The sequence below is a fragment of the Lepidothrix coronata genome, unplaced genomic scaffold, assembly GCF_001604755.1.
Source record: "Lepidothrix coronata isolate B3197 unplaced genomic scaffold, Lepidothrix_coronata-1.0 Scaffold101, whole genome shotgun sequence".
Lineage (NCBI taxonomy): Eukaryota > Metazoa > Chordata > Aves > Passeriformes > Pipridae > Lepidothrix > Lepidothrix coronata.
Genome location: NW_016690281.1, coordinates 1,499,484 through 1,516,501, shown reverse-complemented (window position 1 = coordinate 1,516,501; position 17,018 = coordinate 1,499,484). Strand labels below are relative to the sequence as shown.

Sequence of the window (17,018 nt, the reverse complement as noted above, 5' to 3'; positions counted from 1 at the left end):
AAGTTCCTTGGGGTGTCCTGGCGTAACGAATCCCTGGCAAGAGGAGGGCTGTGGGATCTCCCACGGTTTGGAACAGGCTGAGTCCCAACGTGCTCAGGTGAGGACTGGAGAATGCAGCAAATACACCAATGGCAGGGGAAGCTAAGGACAGAAATAGATTAAAAATAGGGAAAAATACACGAGAAAGGCAAAGTATACCTACCTGGGTTCTTTGTGTCCAGTGAAGGACAGCTACTTTGGTGAAGAAGAGTCCTTTCCTCTCTGCTGCTCACAGTCTCAGCTGATTGCTTGTCAGAGGGCACTGCTAATTGATGACTGTTCTAATAAATAAGCCTTAGTCTGCCCCAAAGAGAGTCACCTCTTCTGTTGCCACAGGTTCTGTGTTTGGACTCACCAAGGTGCACCACAAACCCAGGCAGTGTTTCAAAGTGGGTCTTTATTTATTTAAACTAACACAAAAGTAGCAAGGCAATTAAAACACAGAAGTCAGCAGATCTGTCCTGACCTATTTGTAATTTCTGATGTTTTCAGAGATCTGAATTGAGTGAAGAAACTTTTCACCCCCCTTGGAAGGGGTTGACTTTGGGAGAACTGACTTCTAAGCTGAGGCCCAAGTTACTTTCTGAAGTACAATCACCTGAAGAAGATCAACCCAGAAGCCCATTTACAGGTATTAGTAATGCACATTCCTTCCTTACTGTCAGAACAGACTTGGCAAAACCTGACAACCAAAGAATTCCACCTCTAATAACACAGGGAAGGAAGACTTTTTCCTTGACATTGTTAATAGCATAATCTCTTATTTCCAGTCTCTTCCCAGCAAGCTCTGACTCGCCTCTACAGGATCTGCCAGTTTGCAGGAAAGAAGATTCACTTTCATTCCGGTTCTCCAGTTGGGTGACAAAGTAACCTGGAAAAATAATTAGGGGTCTTTGTTTTCACTGCTGTACAGCACCTTGGCATAGATTATTTTCAGATGTCACACAGCATGATTGGCACATGGATCTGTATTTTACACTGTTTCCTGTGTGAGTGCACATTTATGCTACATTCCTGTCACTGCTGAAGGAAAACATTTGTTTTGTCCTGGAAACAGGGACAGAGGAGGGGGAGATGGGAGAGTAAGAACAGTTTTGCTAAGAAGGACAAGTTTAAGAGTGAAAAAGAGCCCCTGTTTTAAATGAAGACTAAATACTAACTTTGAAATAAATCTTGCTTCGTTCCAAAAGAAGTTGCCATTTCAGTGCAGTCTTCTGGTCATCTTCCAGCATGAGGAATTCATGGACCTGTTAACAGGACGCCCCAGAAACTTCAGCGTGTGATTACAACATCTCCACAACAAAATGATGTTGAAAAGAGCATCTTACACCTTTTTATACACTTCTAGGCTGTATTTTTCTATTTTAACATAGCGTTTGGTGTGATAATGTACCAAGGCAGTCAAATTAGCCAGAATAAATTGAGAATCAAAGTTAGGGATTTCCAACCACATTGTCAGAAAAGTGTGAATTAAAATAAAGCAATATTTTGAATTGGGTGCTCACTCTTACATTTAGCACAATTCTTATTAGCAGCTGCTGACTTCTCACTTTGGACTTGTTAAAAAGCTCAGTGTATGTCTCTACCTACGTGCAAGTTTTTAAACTGTTGAACACGCACGTGAAGAACATTTACATACATTTGTAATTGTTATCAGGCTTCACAGCCTGATAGGCCTTAAATAACAACCTCGTTCCTCCCTACTTACTGTGCAGCCCAACGTCTCCTCAGCCACACAGTCAGACAGGTAACAGGAATGCAGAGTTCCTGTGTGATCTGTCACATCCACGAGGATGTCAAAGCTTGCAAAGGTTGACTTTGACTCTGGAGAGACGTCGCTGCAGAAAGTGCAAGTGTTTGACATTTCGTTCACCACGAACCGGCAGATCGAGCTGAAGCAGAAGAAGATAATTAATGCACATATGCAATTCCTCCTTGCTTGAAACGTTTTTCTAGACTGACATTTCCCAAGAGACTTTGTCCTTAACAAAAATTTCTCATCTTTTAAACTTTCAAGTCTGTCTGGGACAAAGTGGCCTCTTTTTTCTTGGCTCCGGGACCAGAAAGAGCAAGTCCTTCATGGAGCCAACTCCTCTTCCTTGCTACTTGTGGAAGTCTACACAGCAGAAATCCACATGGCACCCTCCAGAGGAGCTTTATTTCTTTTCCAGCAATGGACTAAAATAGTGTTCCACCTCATTTGGGTCAGGGAAGGAGGACAAGCAGTTTTTAATACAGTTTGAGGCAGTTGCTCACCATCTGTTGCGCATAACTTTGGATACATTATCATCAATGTCCAGGGTGGAAATGTAGCCATAAATAATGCCATAGACAGGGTCGGGTTTCCCATCACCCTGGAGAGCTTTTTCCTTCAGCTGTTCCACTGTATAAACATCAACTATAGTCTCCACTAAAATAAAAGACACGTTAAGTGGGTCTGAGCAAGAAATAATTCAGAAGAGCAACAGCAACAAAGGATCTGAAGGTAATAAAAAGGAGAGGATTTGATCTAAAGCATCAGAAAAGCCCCCCACACCTTCCTGTTGAAAAAGTCAAACAAAAGGGAACTAAAGTCAGGAAACTATCTACTATTTAGTCTTTGTATCCCTCAAAATGAGCTTTTGACAAAAAACTCTCCCTCTCAGTTTTTCATATTTATTCAGGACAGAAAGAACACACCAGACAGGCTGCAGTTGGCACAGTCAACTGAAGGTACCTAATTAATAGAATAAGGGACAGCCCCAATAGTAACAGTCCAGATTTAAATACTGAGCCAGGCTGTACCTGAGCTTTGTTTCTCTGAACACACAGAGCAAGAATTCTTGCAGCTGCACTCTGAAACCACAGGATATAGTTAAATGAAATCAGTGTCTGCACCCATACTTACAGTTAATGGGTTCATTTGCCTGCTCCTTCATTCTGTCATGCAGAGCTCCTGACTGGGCACTGTCCTTGATGAAGCTGAAGAGAACATTTGCTTCTGCTGTCTCTGAAGATGTATTTTTAAAAATTATTAGGATGTGGTGCATGGAAAAATAACAGCAGCATTGTATTTTACAACTTTGTGTTCTGGTAGCACCAACACATTGTCTCTTGGAATCAGCCAAGAGTTACTTTTCTCTTTTTTATTTTAACTGTTAGTTCTGCACTGAATATATGAAGACTGTTTAGATAAATAAAATACAATAAAAGAAATAAAAGAAATCAAATCAGGGTGGAAGCCAAAGGCATTGGTCATTACATATTAGATAAAAAGCAGAGATCTTTGTGAGACAAACAAGCAGAAGAAATTAGACTTTCCAATGGATTAATTTGTGCGTTATAGCCTATAATTATTATTAATACCAAAGCAATACTTCAGCAGCTCTTACCTGGGTTAGTTGTAATGATGGTTTTGGATATCACAGTTGCAGTCATACAGTTCCTGAACTTGTCAAAATTTATTCTCACATCTGATGCAAATATAACTGTGCACAAAAAAAAAAAAAAACCTAAACCACCAAAAAACCTGTTACTGTAGAATAAGTATGACATTTAGAACTACAGTAAACACAAAAACCAGACTGTTATACCTGTTTCTTGAGGGATCCAACTCTGTGCCAGCTGGATGGATTCGTTATCCCAACTAAATTAAACAAAAGTGAATGTATCAAAACATTTTTGAAGGAGCACTCAAACTGTTTAGTACTTAACTACTAAATAATATAGTTAAAATAAAATTAGTCACAGGGGACGTGACTCCCTTGTTACACACTCACGCCAATGAAATTCCATGTGTATCCACAGCCAGGCAGGATGTTTTCTAGGCAAGTAACTTTTCTGTACAGTCTAACCCAGGCCCTATTTTATCCCATGCCAAGCAGGATAAAATAAATGATGAAATGCAAAATATACCTGGAAAAATGCTGTGTGTGTTTCAGAGCTGTGATAAAAGTAATTTCTCACTAAAGCAAGTCCCAGTTGACACGTTTGTCAGCTGAGCCTGTGCTGGGGGCCAGGCTGATTGCTCAGAGCCCTTGGCCAGATGTTCAGCCACTTTCCAACACTGGAATCTTTGTAGCTGCGCGTGATGAGGCTGGAGTGAGGTCAGTGGTGTCCCTCCAAATGGTAATTTCATGCTTAGGTCCCTTGATAAAATCTCATTCAGTTCCTCCTAAATCTGGCTGGCAAGGACGCTGCCAAAGCACGGATTTGTTCTGGTGGGTTTTTTGCTTAATCCTTGGAAAAAGATTTAAGATATTTTATTTCCATCTGACATTGCTCAGCCACCTCTTCACTGATGGGCTCTGAAATCCCTTCTCTACAACGCTGTTGCTCAAGTACCAGCTCTGCAGCAAGGCTGTTGGAGGTGCTGCTCCACATTAACACTGGTGGCAGCCCAAGGGCGGGAAGACTTCACACTGTAGATGTTTATTTTGTGTTTGTGAGTATAAAGTGTGTGAAACATCCCACTGGTGCCAATACAGCTCGTAGCTCACACAGTGCAGTGCTGTCTTTCTCCTTCTCTCGGGGGAACAAAGGTCATTTAGGTCATTTTTCAACCAGCAAACAGCAAACCCAGTGCCAGTGAACCCCCACACCCCCACATGTCCTTGCACATAGATAAGGCACAAGTTTATTGAACAGACTATGGGCAAAATACAAATGTTCCTCTTAAATAAGTTACTGATTACATACATAAATGGTATGGATGTAGTTGTGTTTGTAAACGGGACAGAGCTTGAAAATATGGCCAAAGTTGTATCAAAATGTTTCTGCGTTATTTTAAACGTTTAAAAACCGTTCCAACCTATTTCCATTCCACTTGTTAATTCTGCTCGCCTTTAAACACCAAGCACGTTCCTCTTTCCCCTCCCCAGACTGTGGAAGGAACATACAGCCTTTGCAGCTGGTTTTAAAGGCCATTTCCTGAATTAGTTCAAATGTCCACATTAAAAAAAGGAACTATTTGGAGCTAAGCTTCATTTTGCCATTCGTGAGCCAGCAGGCTGTCAGCAAGCCATAAAACCACACAATATATGTAAGGCCACTCTAATGCATCTCTTATTTAAGTCTCTTTTCAGTCTACATTGCTGCCTCATCACAGTTGCCTCCCAAATAACAATGCATTTAAATTAAAAACCGGTGTTATAGCAGGTGTGTGTTACAGTTAATTCATGTACCTACTCTTGCATTAATTTGTGTCTTTTAGTGAATGAAAAACCGTTTTACCATACTATTGGAAAAGACCTCTCTGTTTCATCGAACAGCTTCACTTCACACCTCTGGCCTTTCCTTTTGTCTGCAGTCATAAAGTACTTTGGCTCCCCAACCTTTAAAAAGAAGAAGAAGCAGTCACTTCTCCTCTACTAAGCGTTTAGGAGAAGTAATAACCTAGAAAAGAGAAGAGTTAGAAAAATGGGGGAAAAAAACCTCTGTAGACTACTAAAAAATGAGACCACTAAATTTCCCCCCTCATGTTGTTGATAAAAATCCCAGAGGGTGTGTGTGGTTATTGTCACTCAGCTAAAGTGGCTCCAGCCTGAGCAAACCACCCCACTGAGTCCTGTCTGCTACGAGGCCCAAAATCCATATTAGCAGTGAGGTCACTCCTGGTATAGTAGAGAACTACTGCTCTGTTGGGGCTCCTTGACTTACTGACATCACAGCTGCGAGCACGTTGAGGATCCTTCCATTGAGGCTTTGTCCATTTGCAACGATATCCCCCAGGGAATAATAGTCCTGAGGGTCCTTGACAGGCAGGTGCAGCAGAGGAAGGAGCCTGGTGTCCGTTTCGTAACACAAAGAGGTTTTGACCACTGAGTGATTTTCACTGAGCAGTAATTTGTAGCAACTGGAGAGTGTGCACAGAACAAATCCCATCATCAGCATTGCACTCACCAGTGGATCAACAGGGTAAAATGCTAATTCTTGTGAGAAAACAACTTCATTCCTTTATTGTTTTCTCTCGAGAAAGAGAAAATTTGAGTAGACTTTACTCAAAGAAGGAAATTTACTCTGTTTAGTTACAAAGAGCATAATTACTTTATCACCATATACTGAGAAATACGTTCCCCTTTGAGATTATTTGACCAGACATGAACACAGGGAGGAAGGCACAGCTACACAAGAAGACTATCCCCAAATATTTCTACCAGTTACTGGGACTGGCTGGCAACTAAACAAGTGTTAACTTTGATCTTTCTGGAAAAAACTACCACTCTAAATTTACCTAGGAGTTACAGGGTTGAATTTTTCTTCCCTTTCTGCTTCCTTTGACTGAATTAAAGGGTTTTCGATTGTAACTGAAACAAAACATCGATAAGCAATGTTAGTAATGGTAGAAAATTGCTTATAGATACAGAGAAAGAGAGATTACTCTAAAAATTATTGTTTTCAAGGTTGATTTGGAAAGGAAAAGGTGTGTGAAAGAACTACTGCCAAATGTTTTCATGCTGAAAACCCAGACAGCTCACATTATGGCCAAAGTCCCCCACGAGTCCTCAAGACGCGCAGTGGAAACACAGCAGCCCTGAGTTTTCGTGTCTGTGCTCTGCATGGTCACGAGTTTTACCCAAACAACCGTGGGCAGCAAAGGCTTTCTATTAATTTAACGAGATAAAAGCACATCCTGTAAATAAAGACACGATTTTTGTGGTGGTTTTATGAACAATCATAGTCATATCTGTAACTAAGGGAGGGCAAACACCAAACTACTTTACAGAGCTTGTTTTTAATCATTTATAGGAAGTCAATATAATGTAAGACTTTAGATTGGTTAACTACAGTTCACTGCAGCCAGTTCTGAGTGGCTGCACTCAGTGGGTTTGTGTCTGGTCTTTTTGTTGACATATTTACTGGTTTTGAGTTTAAATCCTTGGAATCTTGTTCCTTTCCTCTTTATACTTTACATAACTGAACAATTTGTTTCCAATTAGACTGTTTTCTGAGTCCTCAGAGAAAAATACAGCAAAGCCACCAACACAAAACACTGGTTTACACGCAAACAGAAACGTGGCAAGAATAAACTCTGACTTACCACAGTCCCCAACCCTGAAGCTTTCTGAGAGGGATCTGATATACTCCTCTCTGCCCCAGGACTGCACGTTTATGAAATAAGTTGGTGAATCACGGATGGTAAAATTGAAGGTGTATCTTTCTGACCCAATGTCTGCAAAACCAAACAGCACTATTACAATTCTTAGCACAGCTTCATTTATAACTGCAATACAGGTATAAAAACTACTGGTTCGATGCTCTCCTGGGTTTTGCCATGAGTTTCCTCCCACTAGAGGTCAGCAGGCTGTGCAGGAACACCCTGACACCACCCCGTCCACCTGATCCCTTCCAGCAGCGTTTATGGAAGGATGGGCTCATAGTGGTACCAACTTCAGAGCCTGAAACACTTCCACGATGGAGCTTTTCCAGTTTCTAATTGATAAGGTTTAGCCACACTAGTGCTGCTCTTTCATCCTGGTTCTCAAACACACGCCTTTTTTTTGCGTGTGCATTTTTGTTCTGTGCGTTTTACACCGAGGAGTCTGTTTATCATTTAAATATTGATTTCAGCCATCTATGCCAAATTAAACCATTTAAGCAAACGAAGTAAAAAGAGTTAAAAGGGACTGTACTTTTTCGGTCTGGAAAGCTTCTGACATCTGTTTTCCCAATAACCACACCGATTACATTCTGAAAAATAAAGAGATTATAGAATACAAGGATTAAAGACAGATGTATATGATGAATTAGATTTCATGGAATTATACTCCACTGATGATAATAAACATATTTCTGACTGGTAATCATTTTAATCTATTTATTCCACAGTACCATATGAAAACTAAAACATAAACAGACGAGTTTACTTTAAGAAAAAATAGCCACTAATAAAAATATTAAAAGAAATACATCTGTTTCTGTTTGCAAAGACAATGGGAGGACAAAAGTTCACCTCAGGCAGTCACAATTTTGGCTGTTCTACAGCAATCTCTCCTCAGGTAGGCAGCAATGTTGTTGTTTCATGCTCTCTGCACAGGTCTCAGATCTCCTTAAATGCACCATGAAAAGTCTGGGCAGGATTTATTTTCCAGTTAAGCATCCAAGGTTTCCCTGGCTGTCAGCACCACGAGACACACGTGTGCACCCACGGGGAGGGCAGTTACCCTCCTCCTGTAAGCAACCCCAATTTCTACAGGTGCCTCTTTCCGCCTGCCTTTCAACTCACTCAAAGGCAGCTGAGGCAAGGAACTGTCCTGGTGACTGAAACCAAAATCAATTTTGTTCTGCTTTGCTAAACCTGTGTTTATTATGTAAAAGCACCCTGGTCTTAATTATCAAACAAAGCTACTGGGAGCAAACACACCCGTGAAGATATATAGAGATATATATTATATATATATATATACATATATATATGTATGTATGTAGCTGTGTGGTGGATTTTAGGTTTTTTAAAGTAGGCAGTCCTCAGTGAGAGAGAAGTGTTGCAGTGCTAGTTTGGGATTTAGGAGGTGAGCAATGAAAATTGGAATGGAATAAGGACAGGAAGGAGAGACTGACAGTGCAGCACCCCACATCCTTCAAAACATAAAGCACCCCATGTGACTTCCACTTCACACAGTCATGGAAACCTGGAATGGTTTGGGATGGAGGGACCCTCAAGACCATTTTGTTCCACCCCCTGCCGTGGGCAAGGACACCTTCCACAAGGACAACTTCCCAGGTTGCTCCAAGCCCCATCCAGGCTGGCCTTGGACACTTCCACGGGTGGGGCAGCCACAGCTTCTCCACTCGAGCCCTTCTCTCAGTACTGCCTGTGTCATTCCAGCAGAACCCCTGAGTCAGCCAGCAAGGGCAGGAGAACAATTTAATAATCCCTCCAGGATTAATTTTATACCTATTCACAAAGCAGTGTGACCTGCCTGACTTCACTGCAACAGTACTGACTCAAAACTCAGCTGTGCAGTTCCCGGTTCCCTTGGAATCACTAGATGGAGCAAGGGAACTGCCTTATCCTGCAGTGACAGGCACTCAGGAAGAGGACACCGTACAGTAGTGCAGTACCCGAGTTAGTGCATCTTCTGATGGAAGACTTTCTGTCCACAGCATGGAGTGATTTAGGTTATGATTTTATTTTTCTATTTTTGATTTTGTTTCTTTAAAAAATGTTTATCAGTTAAATCAAAATCAACTGACATTTAGGATGGCTCCCCACAGGAATTAAGCTGATGTAAATCTGCAGTTTCCAAAGGAAATCTGCCTGTCCCTGCTGGAAATTCATTCCCCTCTCTGTCTCTAACACCAGGCCTGCACAGTGAGCTGGCAGAGGGAAGTGATCTGGCTGGAAACTATTTTGGAGGGAGGGGGAAGGAAAACTTCCAGAGATCATTTCCTTGATCAGCTTATTGTGCAACAAGCCAAGCACTAATTTCACCAAGGGAGGAGGAGCAGAACACAGCCCTTTGGAAGCGAGTCGTGCTGCCTCTTTTGACAGAGCACTGCTTGGGGCTGCTCAGCCAAATCCTGAGCTACACCACGGACACACTGCAAGTGTTTATACTTTAATCTATTTCACTTCTAAAAATAAGCAGCAAACTAATAAACATTCTGATGCTTTAAATTATATGTCTTCTGCTTTTTTAACATCCTAAACACACACTTATAGTTCTATCATGAATATACTCTTTTATAAAAACGCTTTCATTACTATATGTTACTAACTGGAATACTCAAGATGAGTTTTATTTATAAATAAAAGCTTTTAACTGAGCTAGTGGATCGTTATTTGAGAGTAACTGTCAATGACAATAAATTAGATTTGCTGGAGAACAGGAGTTTATGAAAAGATGGAAAAAATATACAATATCACTGGGATATAGAACTCCTTCTCTCAGATCATCCCTTTTCTGTGATTTCCCTTTCAGTTGTTTGAAATAAAATAATAATAATAATAATAAAAAAGTTAAATTTTGCCCCTCCCAAATAAAAAGTTGTGGAAACAGGAAAACTTGTTTTCACTCTCTTCAGGAGCAACCTGGTCTAGTGGAAGGTGTCCCTGCCCGTGGAAGGTGTCCCTGCCCACGGCAGGGCGGTGGAACGAGATGAGCTTTAAGGTCACTTCCAAGCTAACTGTGATTTTATGTCCCTTCCAAGCCAAACCTGCTTTTTATTGCAAAGAAACAGAAACAATCCTATCTGACATGCAACTGGGAGACTTTTATCCAGGTAAAACACCTCTCACCAAAAGTTTTGTGAATAACTCGGGACAGTGTTATGAGCTCAGAGGGACTGAGCACACCAGGAGTGGGCCCTGCGTTCATAGGTGTGGTGAAAGACTGTTGAGGGTCCCAGATACTTTGTGGCTGCAGAAAGCTGACTCTGTGATGCCTTCACTAATGTCTTCACTAACTCAGCATCCATTTAAAACGCTACAAAGAAGCCTCTGACGCTGAGACATTGAACTGTCCAGTCAATATCTGTAGTTGTGGTACCCGCAGGCTGTGGACAACAGCAGCATCAATTTTCATTTTGCTGGTTTGCACACAAAGAAGGGAAGGTCCTTTCTGTCTGACAATTACACTAATGCTCTTAGTACCTAAATCCATGGCAATTACATAATTTTGCAGTAATATAATACAGTCAGATACTGTTTCATCTCAGAACAAAAGGACCATGTCTATGAGACTTACAGGACGAGCAAGGTTTGGATGCAGATCTGAAAGTGCAACAAAGTCCCGTGCTGAACTAGAATAAGCCATTCTTTATCTGAAACTGGAGAAAACTAATTTAGATTTTTTAAAAATCTAAACAAATCACTTCAGACTATTCACAGCGAGAATAAAAAGTTATTTTTTAACACAAATGTTTTGACCTAATAGCATCTGTTTTCAATAAAAGCCATTTCAAGCCATCTGAAGTAGACAAGTCTTTATTGTTTGGATTTGGCGATGGAAGTTATGAATTTTACTGTGACTACTCTACCTATGCTTCTCAAATAAAAGTCTGTGATTTTTATTTATTATCCATCATTAAATGACTCCATTAGCACCAACCTCTGAAAAATATTTACCCTCCTTCTCTCTGGGAAGTCCAACTGAATTTAATGAGGCAGCTCATATAAAAAAGGCAATTTATATGTGAGGAAAGAAAAGCATTGGGTTGCAAAGCACCTTAATTGAGGTTTTTGACTTAATATTAAACTACTTTAAAATGTGAGTTTATTCCTTCCTTAAAGTAGAAAAGTTCTGAATTTATCAAAATAAAATTTGTGAAAATTAGTTCTTTCCAGGCTGCTCAGTCCTGTGAGCACTCAGGTCCTCTCTAGTGATGCCAAAGTGGGGCTTTGTTTGCCCCTCTGAATGCCTCTTATTAGTTCATGGGTACCTCAGAGACTTTCAGATATTTAGCAAATAGTTGTCAGATTCTACTTTTTTTTTGTAAAAGGAACCATCCCGTTGTCCAAATCTTAATAACATTTAATAGGGGAGAACTACTGGATGCTTGTTCAATGTTTATAACAAAGTCCTGAGGGGCTTTTGCAGTCCTTATACCTGGCACCTTGTGTGAGAATTGTTAACCATTTCATCAGGTAATAGGGTAAAGGTCTGTTGAACTAGAGAAGAAATAGTCTCTATTTTAAATAAAGTAAGCAGTGATCTGAGAACCAAGTGATTTCTCTAAGAGAGCATTTCAAACTACACTCTCACAGAGAGACAGCCCAAATTTGCCTTAGAGAAACCACCGAACAGTGGATCCCTTAAACCTGTTCCCACACCATTAGATGGAAAGATTTACATTTTCTTCTGCAGAAACCTCAGCATCCCCCCAAGGCACGGCAATATCCTTACCTCCGAAGAAGTTAAATATTGTTCAGTGGCCACACCTCACACCAGCTGAGTTGGGTCAGAGGAACCAGCACTGGGAACACACGGACGGGAGGAAAATTAAAAAAGGTCATTTAGGACTTAAAATGCTCCAGGCCCCTACAGGGGAGGCTACAGCAGGAGCTGCCCCCCTCACAAACCCCTCAGGGACCCCTCAGCACATCATGTACCCCCTCACAGATCCCTCAGCTACCTCATGGACCCCTCAGCCCATCACATACCCCCTCAGTTACCCCACAGTCCCTCACAGACCACTCGTGGACCCCTCAGTCCATCACAGAGTCACAGAATCAGCTGGGTTGGAAAGGACCTCCGAGATCATCAAGTGCAACCCTTGATCCACTACTGCCGTGGTTCCCAGACTGTGGCACTGATGCCACATTTAGTCATCTTAAAAACCTCCAGGGACGGAGAATCCATCACTTCCCTGGGCAGCCCATTCCAATGCCTGATTACCTTTTCTGTAGAGAATTTCTTCATATACCTCCTCAAGCCCCTCACGGACCTTCAGTGCCCCTCGCGGACCCCTCAGGTACGTGAAGGACACAAAATGGCGCCGGCGCAGTGGCGGGAAAAGGGCTCCGCAGCCCTGTGGGAGCGTCCTCAGGGACGCCTGTGGGAGCATCAGCACGGCACGAGGGGAGAGGTTTCCCAAACCACTGATGGCATTCCTGCACTCAGCAGGATCACCGGTGGATCTCAAGGAGGTAACAGCAGGGTTAGATGGGAGACTGGGAAGAAAGTTTTCCCTGTGAGGGTGGGGAGCCCCTGGCACAGGTTGCCCAGAGAAGCTGTGGCTGCCCCATCCCTGGGAATGTCCAAGGCCAGGTTGGACGGGGCTTGGAGCAACCTGGGCTAGTGGAAGGTGTCCCTGCCCATGGCAGGGGGTGGATTAACTGACCTTTAAGGTCCCTTCCAACCCAAACCATTCCAGGTTTCCACGACTCCAAGCCAACAAAGCACCAGCCCAGGAGTCTGAAGTCCGGTCTGTTCTACAATCATAAATGCACACCTGCAAGACAAAGCAAATTCCAGAAATCTTTGGAGAAACCATTCCCTACTTTCTTTTTCCTTTTTTTTTTTTTTTTCACTAGCTCTAAGGGAAAAAAAATTGCAGCCTGTATTTTATAAATGAGTTAAAATTCATCGTTTAAGATATTATTTGTATTGATTTGCACCCAGCAATCCCTGAGTTTTCAGGCCCTGAAAGGAGCTGGATCGAGCCATTTTGTCAATTTATATTGCATATAAAATCATTTTTTTATAAAATCAATACCCTTCACTTCTGCATCATGAAAAACTTTACTCCTGATGAGTAATTTTATAACCTCAAGGTCGTGGCTATTGAAGTTTTTAGTGTAGCCTGACAAATTCTCTGTGTTGACTCTGTATTACAGGACCTTTCATTTCTTCAATTAAACAGCTGAAAACGGACACCACCTGTGCTCTCGTATTTATTGTGTCTCTAAAGTCCGTGATAATTATCCTGTGCTGATGACAAACGTCATGCCAGGGAACTGACAGCATGGGGTGAAGGGGGGGGTTAGGTCACCTTTTATACAGTGTCATCCGTGGATCTAACTGTTCCATAAGTCTGAAGTCTCCAGTATACAGAATATGGCATTTTTTGTTAGTTATGTTGTTTTAGTTATCTCAGTCCAACGGACAAGCAGAATATAATGACCACGGTGACGTGCTCCTAGTCCAGTGGGAAGGAGAACGTGTGCACTGGCTGGAAAATGCTGGCAAAGGTACAAGTCTTGTTCTTCCAGCCACAACTGCACAGTAAACCAGGAAAACAAACCTGAAATGAGACCTGTAGGGTGTCCACTGCTGCAGAAGGTGATAAATCAGGATCACAGTCCACGGACTTGCAGGTTTTGAGCTTGTCCAGCATCTCAGCAAGGTTTTGGTGGGACACAAGCACCTGCTCCAGTGAGGCCTTGCAGAACCGAGCCGGGATCTTGCGCTGCCACCATGGTCAGCACTTCCATTAGGTTTTGTCCAGGTTGAGCTGCTTTTCTCCCACAGGCACAAAGGGCAGGTGAAACCCGACGCCGCCGTGTCCCGTCCAGGGCCGCGGGCTTTGTTCCATTTCAAAGCCACCAGAACAAGAATCCTGTTGTGTGTCCCCACGGCCTCACTAGACAGCTAATGATCGAGGGGGTTTGCTTTGTGGGTTAGCTCCACTCCTATTTTCAATGTACATTTTGAAGAAAAAGCTGCTCTTTCCTTTCCCATGATAGCTCCTGCTGGGGAGACGTTATCAGGGCCATCGTGACAGGATGCACAAAGGCAGTGGATGTGAGACCAGAGCTCTTTCCCTCCGAGATGTGATCAGATGCTCCATTTCTAACTTGCAGACACTGAGCCAAGAACTCATTTGATGGACGTACCTGTCTCAGGTGTCACTGTGAATTCTGCCATTCACACGTGGCACTTCGGGGGATGGTCAGAGATTTGGACTCCTTTGGGTTACTGTAAAAAAATAACATCTTTTTTTGGTGCTCACAACAAATAAATGTGTAACCTGACTTTATCCCACTGATTTACAGTGTCAACTGATTCTTCCTGTTAGGAACGTTTAGCACAAACAATGAAGAGCGCCTGCAAAAACAAATGTTACTCAATTTGTACTCAGCTTTACTCAAGTTTTCCTCCTCAAATGACCTCAAAGTGATCTCTCAAAGAAATCAGCATCATTATCTCCCTTTGACAACTGGAAAAACAGAGGCAAGAGAAAGGCCACGAGCAGTTTCCTGAGGTCCATGTACCACACAAGACCTGCTCCCCTCTCAAGCACCGTCCCCCGTGGGAGAGCAACGGTATAAATTCAATGTTTTTCTGATCTAGTGCTTGATCCCTGAAAGCTCCAAGTGATTTTAACTCTCCAGCACTTCAGCAGCACTTAGCACTCTGTTGGATTCAATCTGTGATTGGCAGAGACTTCCCATCCACTGCTGCAAATTGCCCAGTCCCTGCTAATTAGGCCTTCATGAATAGATTTATTTAAATTACACTCATTGGCATGGTCAAATGCCATTTTGTAATTCACTTTAGCAATTTGTTATGTGACCATCAGGGTTTGCATTCAGGGAAAGAGCATCCAGTGCTAGCAGAGACATTTCAGAAATCATTTTCTAAAGGATCTTCAAAACCAGAGCAATATAAAAATATTTGCTCTGCAAGTTTTCTGCTGCCCGCAGCGTTTACTGAGAGGGCTCATTGAATATTTATACATTCTTAGGACCCAGAGAATTGGTAAAATGGAAAGGGCAGACCCATAATTTTATGTAATTGGCTTGACTGAATGCATTAAAAGCAGCAAATTGTTGAAGGTATTCAGTGTTCAGTGGCTTTGGCTGATACCTGAACTGGCTGAGCCTTGGGAGCGCTGATGGAGTAATGATGGACATCCTCAGGAGCAGCAGTGCAGGTGCTGATGCAGCCAACAGGTGCTCAGTGTGGTCAGGGACATTGAATCTACATTTCTCCCTGTCACCTCAGTGAGTGTTTGTTCAGCTCTCACTTCCCCCCATCCTGGTCCCAGCACTGGATTCATCCCAGTGCTGTTCCAGTGGGATTTCCTTGCTCCAAGCAGCTCCATGACCTCCTGCAGCATGGAAAAACACAACCCAGAGCCTTAGTTTAAAATTAAGGTGAACTGTGGCTGGTTCCCCCCCCATCTGGGCTAATTCTCACTACTCTGGGCCAGGGGAGGTGCAAGACCTAAGGCTGGTGTATCCACATGAGCCCACAGAGAGCTCAGACCCCAAAAGCACGTGTGAGCCAACAGGACCACGTGCCAAGGGCTCTCTCTGCACAAGAAAAGCCCCACTGCTGGAAAAGAAAAAAAAAAAAAAGGCTTTTTTAAAGATGTAAATCTCTGTGGACCATGTCAGCCCTGCTCTTTCCAGCTGCCCAGGAAGGACAACATTTTGAAACAACAGCTGCTCTCAAGACAACAAAATCTCCCTGTTCTCTCTGGTGAATTCAGGTGGAGCTGCTTAAAACCAGACCTGGCCTTCCCCACAACCCGGGGAGGAACAGGAGCCCCTACACCAAGATCAGGTCCCCTCAGGTGGGCATTGCAGAATTACTTCAAGAAATAATCATCAAAACTGAAATCTAAAATCTTTTGGATCATCACTAAGCAGATAATAATTAGCAGTGAAAAATTAGTAAATAAACATACCCCAGAACTAACCCTCCTGTGTAATTTTCATAGCAAAAATTCAGAATAAGGTGCCCATATAGGAGAACTCACTGCTTGAAAACACCGACACAAGGCTTTTTTCTTCAATTCTCTTGCTTTTTTGCAGCTCACACTTTGATTTCCCAAGATTTTAAATCTGCTGTTTAACTCGCCTGAAACTACAGAGATAGAAAGTGCTTCTTTTTGGAGCCTTCAGGCTACAGAGAATAACTTTTCCTGCACATAATTTCAAACTAATTTAAGTGACATCAGTGAAATGACTTGGATTTTCATCACTTTCCCCAAGACCAGAATTTCCTCCTCCCTCTCTGAGCAAACAAGTGATGAATATTTTCCAACAAAACATCATGAATTAAAACATGCAACAATTAAAAATAGTTTTAGTGACAGCTCCCTGACACTGAGGAATAATGCTTTGAAGGGGGAAAAAAGAAGATATTTAGCATTGTTGGCTGCCATTCAGACATTTCCAGCTTTTCAAGTCAATGAAACCAAACCCAAATTATATCTGGATTTCAGTCTGGGACACATGATACTGAGCAGCACCAATCAGGGCACACAGGATAAGTCTCTTCCAGTGACAAAGTTGGGAAAAACCCTTCCAGCCTTCAGTTGCTCCAGTTTCCAACCACGTCAAAAACTCTACCCCTGCGTGAGCAGTTCATAAGGAGGAAAACTTGGGACATAATTCCTAAAGAGACGCATGGGGATGGCTGCAAAAGAAAACTGGGATCTTAGAGTGAATACAATCATTCCTCCACCGCAGAATCCAGTGAACTGAGCACCAGTGGAGTCCAAAGAGCCCGTCCAAGCCAAACTTCCCAGCACAAACACACCTCTGATCTCGTGCTGAGTGTTTGGCCCTGGCGTGGCGGTGGCGAGGCTCCCGCTGCTCAGAGAGC

At 42.5% G+C, this 17,018-nt stretch overlaps 1 protein-coding gene across 3 annotated transcripts; it reads right to left on the bottom strand.

Annotated features, from left to right (window-relative positions):
- Positions 1–422: 422 nt before the first annotated feature.
- MEIOB (meiosis specific with OB domains) lies at positions 423–12,630 on the bottom strand. 3 transcript variants are annotated; one of them, XM_017823068.1, is made up of 15 exons: positions 12,357–12,630; positions 11,865–11,934; positions 10,707–10,798; positions 7,650–7,707; positions 7,058–7,189; positions 6,251–6,323; positions 5,677–5,872; positions 5,251–5,351; positions 3,612–3,664; positions 3,411–3,506; positions 2,927–3,028; positions 2,296–2,449; positions 1,748–1,931; positions 1,200–1,286; positions 423–910 (listed from the first exon to the last, which is right to left on the bottom strand). In XM_017823068.1, the coding sequence occupies exons 3-15, from the start codon at positions 10,773–10,775 to the stop codon at positions 800–802; spliced, it is 1,416 nt and encodes a 471-aa protein (XP_017678557.1). In that variant the 5' UTR covers positions 10,776–10,798; positions 11,865–11,934; positions 12,357–12,630; the 3' UTR covers positions 423–799. The 3 variants fall into 3 exon arrangements, with proteins under 3 accessions (XP_017678557.1, XP_017678554.1, XP_017678555.1); XM_017823065.1 differs by having other exon boundaries at positions 10,707–10,788; positions 12,357–12,629; XM_017823066.1 differs by lacking the exon at positions 12,357–12,630 and adding an exon at positions 12,122–12,194 and having other exon boundaries at positions 10,707–10,788.
- Positions 12,631–17,018: the final 4,388 nt, after the last annotated feature.

Coding starts and splice junctions, on each gene's coding strand:
- MEIOB (XM_017823068.1), bottom strand. CDS start 10,775: ATGGCTTATTCTAGTTCAGCACGGGACTTTGTTGCACTTTCAGATCTG. Junction 7,708..10,706: donor ATCCAAACCTTGCTCGTCCT/GTAAGTCTCATA, acceptor TTTATTTTTCAG/AATGTAATCGGTGTGGTTAT. Junction 3,507..3,611: donor TTGGATCCCTCAAGAAACAG/GTATAACAGTCT, acceptor TTTTGTGCACAG/TTATATTTGCATCAGATGTG.